General features: G+C 54.0%; 1 protein-coding gene across 1 annotated transcript; it reads left to right on the top strand.

Moving 5' to 3' along the window:
- Positions 1–258: 258 nt before the first annotated feature.
- On the top strand, positions 259–9,304 carry LOC311374819 (uncharacterized protein; the record flags this gene model as incomplete). Its single annotated transcript, XM_084490575.1, is given in 11 exon segments — positions 259–343; positions 1,123–2,436; positions 2,439–3,717; positions 4,242–4,434; positions 4,610–4,720; positions 5,329–5,435; positions 5,641–5,719; positions 5,982–6,092; positions 7,128–7,331; positions 8,662–8,723; positions 8,997–9,304. Coding segments are annotated over 11 exon segments (3,853 nt in total), but the record flags the coding sequence as incomplete, so codon positions are not given.
- Positions 9,305–9,341: the final 37 nt, after the last annotated feature.

The following is a 9,341-nucleotide window of genomic DNA, read 5'->3' as shown; positions in this document are numbered from 1 at the left end:
TCATGGAAAAAAGTTGCAGTCGTTGGATGTCAAAGAATGTAAATGAGGAAGCGACTGAACCCTGCCCCCCGGCGGTGAGTGGTGGAGCTGCAGCCCGATTCTCTCTATTATTTTGAACTCGTTCGGCCGCCGTAGAGAACCCATGAGCGAACCCTGCCCCCCGGCGGTGAGTGGAGGAGCTACAGCCTGTTTTCTCTCTGTAGTTTTGAACTCGTTCGGCCGCCGTACAGAATGTTGTTTGTTTTGTTGAAATCCAAAATGGCGGAGGAAGTTGACCGAGTTCGAATCTCAGCCGCGGAGCTCCGAGCCGAAGCGTCAACTTTGATCGATATCGGTCGCACCGGTAAGACCAGATAATCGATTTTTAAGTAAAGCTGAAAGCAGCGCAGCGGCTCTCGACCAGGACGCAGTCTGGGTCAACGTTCGGTTCTGGTTAGCCAGTAGCTCCCAGGCTAGCTACTCTCTGCTCCCGCCTTGTTTATGTTTGAATAATAACTTAATCTCTGACATTACATTTGTTCTGTACTAATAACAACTATGATCCCGTGATCCGAGAGAACCACAGCGTGTGTTAAAGGAACCCATACATGTTATATGGCTCATGAAGGGTTTGACTCAAGTAAAGTTCTGCGGTGTTGGAATTACCAACAACACCAATACAATAAGACCAGTATAATAACACCAGTATGATAAAACCGGTATGATAAGACCAGTATAATACACCAGTATAATACACCAGTATGATCACACCAGTATAATCACACCAGTATAATCACACCAGTATAACCACACTAGTACCACCACACCAGTATAATACACCAGTATAATAACACATTTATCACTGACTGATTCATCACTCCTTATAAAGCATCTCATATAGCATATGGGAATCTGGTGCTCAACGTTAATACAAGCCGGCTGCACATCCTACGTGCAATATTATGAACCAGCAGCATGATTTCCCGGGGATTTGTAGTAGTTGGCCTGCAAAATAAAGGTCAGTCAGTTTACCGCTTTGAAAATGAAAAGATAATTTCAAGTCAATTACTTGTGTGTTGAGACTCTTGGGTGCTAATATAATATTATTGGCTCACTTTCTTATCTTCTCTCTGTGTGTTCCAGCAGAAGATCCCCAGCAGCCCCGGGGACAGCAGCAGCAGCAGAAGAAGAAGCGTGAGGCAAAGCGCCCTCAGCTCAACATCTACCAGCCAATGGCTGGACCAGTAAAGCCTGGCCCTGACAGTGAGGGAGAGAACGCCCCCCCGAGTCTCTGTGGTTCACAGGAGAACGTGAGCTCACCCCAGTCTGACAACAAGATGGTTCCTGATAAGTTCTCGGAGGGCCAGAAACACGGAGCCCGCCCAAGGGGCCACGGTGGCAACAAGCAGAGCTGCAGGAAGGCGGTCGTGGTCAGTGTCGCACGTCCCCCGTCCGCCAAAGAAGAAGCTCCCGGAAACGACTTCGCTGAAATGCAGGAAGAACTCCAAGAGTCCGCCGGCGCCGCTCACCTGAGCCGGAAGGCGCGGAAACCGGATCAGCAGTTCTACCGGCCCGGGAGCCGGCGGAGTGCCCAGGAGAAGGAGCCGGACGCAGACAGAGAGCCAGCCAGACCGCCACCTGAGAGCATCCCTCCACAGGCCGAGGCCCCACCCCAGAACCACGCCCGGGCCGGGGCAGGAGGCAAACACACGGCCCCACATGAGGAAGGAGGGGAAGAGAACAAGGGGAACGATGGAAAGCCGACCAGAGACAGACCTAACGACAAGAACAGAAAGAAGGCCCGGAGGGATGCGGACAGACCTCCATCGCTCCCCACGGCCGAGCCAGTGCCAGAGGCTCTCGCCAACAAGGTGGGGAAGCTCAGCTTGAAGGAGAAGGAAGAAGGAGCAGCCGGGAAGGAGGACATGGAGGCCGGACGCCAAAGAGCAAAGGTCTCTGAGGAGAATAAGAAAGCCCAAGGAGAAGGAGAGACCCCCGAGAAGAAGAGGGAGCGAGGAAACCGGAGGAGGAGAGGAGGCGAGAGGGAGAAGGACGCTCTCCCCGAGTCTGGGAGAGTAGCAGAGAGTGGTGGAGGAGGAAAGAGCGAGGGGAAGAGTGACCCTGGTCCAGAAGAGACCAACAGGCGGGCATCAGATGGCAGTCGAGGCCAGGAAACCCGCCAGCCGGCCAAGGGAAGAGACAACAACCGGACCCGGGACAACCGGAAAGGGGCCGATAAACCCGACAACAACAGCAGCACCAGCCGGGCCCCCGACCAGGAGAGAGACGCTGGCGGCGGCAGACTAGAGCGGGCCCCGGCAGCGAGCAGCGCGAGAAACAAACCCAACGCCAAAAACCCCTCGTCCTCCAAGCGCTACTCAAAGTCGGAGATCCGGCGCTCCCGAGACCGCACCTACAGCAGCAGCTCGGCCAGCAGCGCCACCAGCTTCGACCCCTCGGCGGGGGGAGGAGCGGCCAGAGGACGGCGTTCCCGCGGCCGGGGGCGGGGCGCCGGGAGCAGGCGGAGGGAAGGAGGGACAGGAACAGCCACAGCTGGGCCGTCAACGGGCAGTCGTCCACCGAATCGCCTGAGGGCAGTGACACGAGCGCTCCCGCGAAGGACAGACGGAGTGGGAGGAGGGACGGGGGGGAGAGGGACAGAGAAGGGGAGAGGGAGAGGGAGCGAGGAGGGGAGAGGGAGAGGGAGCGAGGAGGGGAGAGGGAGAGGGACAGAGGAGGGGAGAGGGAGAGGGAGCGAGGAGGGGAGAGAGAGCGAGGAGGGGAGAGGGAGCGAGGAGGGGAGAGAGAGCGAGGAGGGGAGAGGGAGCGGGGAGGGGAGAGGGAGCGAGAGCGAGGAGGGGAGAGGGAGAGGGGAGGGGAGAGGCCGAGAGAGGAGAGTCACAGGCCGAGGCCGCTGAGGGAGGGCGGGCGGGGCATCCTGCGTGTGTCCCTGGACCAGCCCTCCCCCGGCGCAGCCCGCTCCGCCCCGCCCCAGAGCGACGCCGGCCCCCAGCGGCCGCCGGGCTCGTTGCCACGCGGGAGGGGCCGGGGCATCCTGGTTCTCCCCGCCCACACGGACCTCTCTGGGGGCCCGCAGCCCGGGCCCCGGCTCCTGTTCGGGGGGGCCAGAGGGGCGGCGGTGGGCCGGGGCAGGGGGGGCCGCGGCGGTGGCACCAGGCGGCTCTGGGACCCCAACAACCCAGAGCAGAAGCCGGCCCTGCAGCGGGCCCCCCAGCACGGCCCCCTGCAGCCGCCCATGTACCTGCAGACGGGCGGCGGCTACGGGCCGCTGCACTTCTTGGACACGGACGACGAGGTGGCTGGGAGCCCGCCCGTCTTCCAGGGGGAGGGCTTCCCGAGCCAGCAGGCCGCCGCCGCCGCCTACTACAAGTTCCAGACCTCGGACAACCCCTACGGGTACGCCGGGCCCCCGGGTGGCCCCCACGCCCCGGGGGCCGGCACGGCGCAGCGTTACCCGTACCCCTACCACGTGAGCCCACCCTACTATGGGGGCCCCACTAACGGCCTGTACCCCCCTCCCGGGGGATATCGGCCCCACGGCTACGCCCAGCTGGGGGCCGGGGGGGGGGGAGCCACGCCCGAGGAGGTGGAGCAGCAGAACCGGGGCGAGCTGGGCCGCATGCTGAGAGGAGCGGACGCCCAGGAGCTACAGATCAACAACCTCCTGTCCCGGGACAACCTGAGCGCCGAGGGGCTGGAGCGCATGGCCAAGCTCAGGTGAGGCCTGGAGCGGCTCAGGACCAGGCCCCTGGTTCCCTGTGGAGCCAGGCTCTGAACCAGGCCCCTGTGGAACCAGAGCCCCACCATCGTGGTGTTATCATGAAGTTTATAACCCACCACCATCATGGTGTTATCATGTAGTTTATAATGATGACACCACCACCATCATGGTGTTATCATGAAGTTTATAACCCAACACCATCGTGGTGTTATCATGTAGTTTATAATGATGACACCACCACCATCATGGTGTTACCATGTAGTTTATAGCCCAACCAACGCTGCTATTGAATGGAGATGTTTAACCATTCAAATATCACAAGTGGTTAGAACGTATTTAAATATGGCTGAGGGACAGTATGAACCTAAAGCTTATCTCTGATCAGTCTGTGCTACTGCTTTAGTGTCAGCGGAGACCCTTCCACTGACCTATGGCCCTCTCCTCCTCCTCACTGTGTGTCCCCGTCCCTCTCCTCCTCCTCCTCCTCCTCCTTCCTGTGTGTCTCCTCCTCCTCCTCCAGGTTGGAGCTGCTGTCCGTGTACCAGCAGGTCATCCTGACGGACATAGAGTTTGCCGACCAGCAGAGCGTGGACCAGGCCCTGTGGAAGAACGTCTACCACCAGGTCATCGAGCGCTTCCGTCTGCACCTCAAGGAGGCGGGCGGCGAGCAGGCCCCCGGCATCAGGAGCCTGCTGCTGGCACTGCTCCACCAGGTGGGGACACCATATATAGATATAGATATATAAATATATCTATATATACTGTATATCAGGGTTAGATTATCATCAGGAGGACCTTCCTTATCTTATTTGTGACAAACTATCACTTAATTTTGAGATGCGGCGATTCAACACTGTGTGTGTGTGTGTATGTGTGTGTGTGTGACAGGGGGCTGTGTTCTTCGACGCTCTGCTCCAGAAGCTGCAGACGGCGTTTCACTTCAATCTGGAGGACTACATGGATGGCGTGGCCATCAGAGCGCGTCCTCTACGCAAAACGGTACGCACACCAAGGGGACTGCATTACCCAGGGTGCACTGGGGTTCAATGCTTGTACCTGAACCGACAACAAGGGTTGGGGTGACCATATGTATTCACTGTGACATTAGTAAGTCTTGAAATCTGAAGTGAAACACGGCACATGTATAGCATGCTAACATGAACCTGCTCCTGGCGGGTCTCTGTTCACCTGGTCTGTGTTTACCTGGTCTCTCTGTTCACCTGGTCTCTGTTCACCTGGTCTGTGTTTACCTGGTCTCTGTTCACCCGGTCTGTGTTCCCCTGGTCTGTGTTCCCCTGGTCTGTGTTCACCTGGTCTGTGTTTACCTGGTCTCTCTGTTCACCCGGTCTGTGTTCACCCGGTCTGTGTTCACCTGGTCTGTGTTCCCCTGGTCTCTGTGTGTCTCTGTTCACCCGGTCTGTGTTCACCTGGTCTGTGTTCACCCGGTCTGTGTTCACCTGGTCTGTGTTCCCCTGGTCTCTGTGTGTCTCTGTTCACCTGGTCTGTGTTCCCCTGGTCTCTGTGTGTCTCTGTTCACCTGGTCTGTGTTCCCCTGGTCTCTGTGTGTCTCTGTTCACCTGGTCTGTGTTCCCCTGGTCTCTCTCCAGGTGAAGTATGCTCTGCTCAGCGCTCAGCGCTACATGATCTGCCAGGGAGACATCGCCCGGTACCGGGAGCAGACCAGCGACTCCGCCAACTACGGCAAGGCCCGCAGGTCAGTCCTCCATCTTTACTTATCTTAATCTAAGGTAAGGCCCGCAGGTCAGTCGGCCGTCTTTACTTATCTTAATCTAAGCCGTGTGCTAAGCTAATGTGCTACCTACCATAGAGTATTAACACATCAAAACCCTTGAAGATCACTGGATGATATTTGTCCAATGTGGAGGTTGATTGATTGTTTCTGATTGGTTGCTCTCCAGCTGGTACCTGCGGGCCCAGCAGATCGCCCCGAAGAACGGACGGCCCTACAACCAGCTGGCCCTGCTGGCCGTCTACACGGTAGGGGTCACCGGGGTCACCGGGGTCAGAGTTCACCTCTGCCTTGTTTGGTTCTGCCCCATTTTCCCACAGCTCAAACATTCCCCATCAAAGCCCTGGAACCTTTAACGAGACAGTCCAATTAAATAAAACGATAACATTACAACAATCAAACCGGCAAAGGGATTCGCTATCAAATTAAATAAACCCCTCTGTTTGGTTCCATCCCTCCCCTGTAATGAACCCCTCTCCTCTGTTTGGTTCCATTCCTCCTGTGTCTCAGAAGCGGAAGCTGGATGCTGTGTATTACTACATGCGCAGCCTGGCTGTGTCCAACCCCATCCTCACAGCCAAGGAGAGCCTGATGAGCCTGTTTGAGGAGGCCAGACGCAAGGTCTCACACACACACACACACACACACACACACACACACACACACACACACACACACACACACACTCTTAATGAAGCTTGGCCACAAGATATACCGTTAAGACATTCTATAGGCTGTAGATTTCATACACTAGTTTATACCATATCTGAATAGTACGGCGCCACGGAGGAATCAACACACTTAACAAACATGCAAATAGACGAAACACAATCAACTGAAACGTCTTCATCTCTCAGACAACATATTAAGAAACAGGCTGTGAATCCAGACAAACAACAGACAACCCGTTAAGGGGCCCACACACCGCCCAGACTCAAACCAACGGCCAACCTCCTTTATCCGACCACTGCGTTGCCTCTCGTCTGATCTGTTCGGCCGAAAAGTTGCATTGAAACACACCGCAAAGACTACTGCTCCGTAACATCGGGTGGCACTAGTCTGGTGCCAGTAATCCAAAACATGAGAACAGGAAATGATGAAACAGAGTGCAGACCAAAGATTATCAGATTAGAAAACAAAGCGTACACAGGATTGGCTCTTTATTCGTTTGTGGAATACAATACTAACGATACAATACTGCTACTACTATACTAATGTGTAGAAATATCACCAAAATGTGATGCAACGACGAAGTGTTTTTTGTAACTCTGCTCCATCTCTCTCTGAAGTGGTTTGTTTACCATCGTCACTTTGGCCCCTCCCACACACCGCACTGATTCGCCAGCACACAACCAATCAGAGTATACAATGGCTCCAATCCTCAGACCTCCAACACTCTCACATGTTGAGTCAGACCAGACACACCGTCCACGCGGTTCCAAAAGCCTCCAACAGCTGAACACAGAACTGATTTGTTCCCGAACTCGTGCGAGTCTCCCTAAACGTTTCAGACGGCCAATGGTTCGGCCGGTGTGTTCCACGCTTTAAAGACTGGCGCTACAGCCACGGCCGGCGACAGCAGACGTGTTTCAGAGTCAAAGTGACGCAGCAGATATCAGCCACTGATCATGTGATCACAACCTGGTTCTGCCGCAGGCGGACCAGCTGGAGCGCCGCAGGAAGCAGGACGGAGAGGGCCTGTGGCGGGGCCCCGCGGTCAGGGGCCAGGTGAGGGGCCCAGAGGGGGCCCGGGTGGAGCTCTGGATCCGTCCCCACGCCTCGGGGGCCCGCCGGGGGGGCAGCGAGTCCAGCCGGGACTCTGAGCAGGACGGGGAGCTGAGCACGCTCAGTGCCAGTGATGTAAGCCTGAGACTCTCTGTCTGTCTGTCTGTCTGTCTGTCAAGGAAAGTGGATTTTTTTGCCTCTGATTCATCGTATGACTCCGCAAGTAGTCCGGACACTTATCAACCCCAGCGTACTCGGTTGCTAAGCAACGTCAACGTCTTTGTCAGATTATTTCTCTGCTGATCAACACTACGAATGCTGGTAACAAATGAATTGTAAAAAGACACACTGTGTGGTTATTATTTAGTTTTGGCAAGTAGCCGTGTAATAAGTGGGATAATGTATAGTTACGTCGCCAGTCATTATTGAAAATAAGCCCCTTCAGGGCGAAGCAACACACCAAACATATTATATATATATATATATATACATATATACATACACACCTATTCACACTAGCGTTGAAGTCCTGCACCACAACAGAAGAACAGAAAGAAAGTGCCTCTGAGTGTAGAACACAATACCGGTCTTAAGACCCTTTCTCTCCAGCTTGTCTTAAGTTTCCCACAGGTCTTAAAATATGACTTTGACAGAATAGATTTTTCCTCTTTCTATTTTATAACTTTAATGACCTCACCTTTTTTATCTCTCTTCTCTTCTCGCAAACCCTTCCCTTATGGCTAGTTGCCTCTGCATCCAGATTGTCAGTGTGTCTGTTCCAAGTGCTGTATTTATTGATTTAGCATGAAATCGATTCAAGGGTTTATAACCTTTAGACGGCTCCGGCTTACCCATGTGGAGCTAGTGGATGCTACTATTTAAAAACATACAACATAGCGTGTACAACTCCATTTCACATGGAGTTCAACACGCTTTTCTGCTTTCATCTTTGAAGTTGCATATGTAGTGTATCACATATACACTACATAACTGGTTAAATGCAACAATGTATTACCATAGTAACTCCCCCCGAGCAGAAGGTGGTTGAAGAGACTTGACCAGAACAATGTGTGGTTCTGGTCCAGCCGTAGACCTTCGCACCTCCGGAACGTCCACTGTCATCTTCAACATCTGTGAACAACTGCTCAAGGCTTTGATTCCTTGTCTGTCCAGGGTTGCTTATGACACGGTTAGCAGGAGCCCACAGCTCTCCCTGTGTGAAGGTTAGGGTCCAGTGGCATCAGGTTGTTGATGTGGAGGATAGGGTCCGCAGTGGCATCAGGTTGTTGATGTGGAGAGCTGCCATTTAGAACCCAGGTAGACATCGGCATTTTGATGAAACATGCAGCAAAACATTCAGCTGTTGTATGTTTGGTTCAAGGTGCCTGTGTGTATCCGAATGTACTCCAAGAGAGTACTGAAGGAACACGGTCTCAGCGGTCTGTCCTTGTGTTCCGCTCTGTAGCTCAACAAGAGGTTTATTCTGAGTTTCCTGCACGCCCATGGAAAGCTCTTCACTAAAGTAGGGTGAGTGTTCTCCCTGTCGCAACCTGGAACAATATTGATCAAATATAGTTGTATGGTTATTTTGTTACAAAACATTGCATTTCTCAATAAGTTAATTATTTGGTTATATATATGCACCACGCAAAAGTATGATTTTATTCATTCCAAAAAATAAGCATTATACCCAATCTGAGATCCATATAATGTATTGATTCATGTTACATCACCAAGCATATGCTCACTGTGTGTGTGTGTGTGTGTGTGTGTGTGTGTGTGTGTGTGTGTGCCTGGCAGCATGGAGTCGTTCCCAGCGGTGGCGCTCCGGGTCCTGCAGGAGTTCCGGGCGCTGCTGCAGCACAGCCCCACGGCGCTGGGACGGACACGGCTGCTGCAGATCATCACCATCAACATGTTCACCGTCCACCACGCCCACAGCAGAGGTACACATCCACCACACTCACAGCCGAGGTACACATCCACTATACATCCACCACACTCACAGCCGAGGTACACATCCACCACACATCCACCACGCCCACAGCAGAGGTACACATCCACCACACTCACAGCCGAGGTACACATCCACCACACTCACAGCCGAGGTACACATCCACCACACTCACAGCCGAGGTACACATC

Source organism: Micromesistius poutassou, assembly GCF_964030765.1.
Source record: "Micromesistius poutassou genome assembly, contig: SCAFFOLD_6505, whole genome shotgun sequence".
Classification (NCBI taxonomy): Eukaryota; Metazoa; Chordata; class Actinopteri; order Gadiformes; family Gadidae; genus Micromesistius; species Micromesistius poutassou.
The sequence above is the reverse complement of the archived record's forward strand: the minus strand, read 5'-3'. Positions and strand labels throughout refer to the sequence as shown.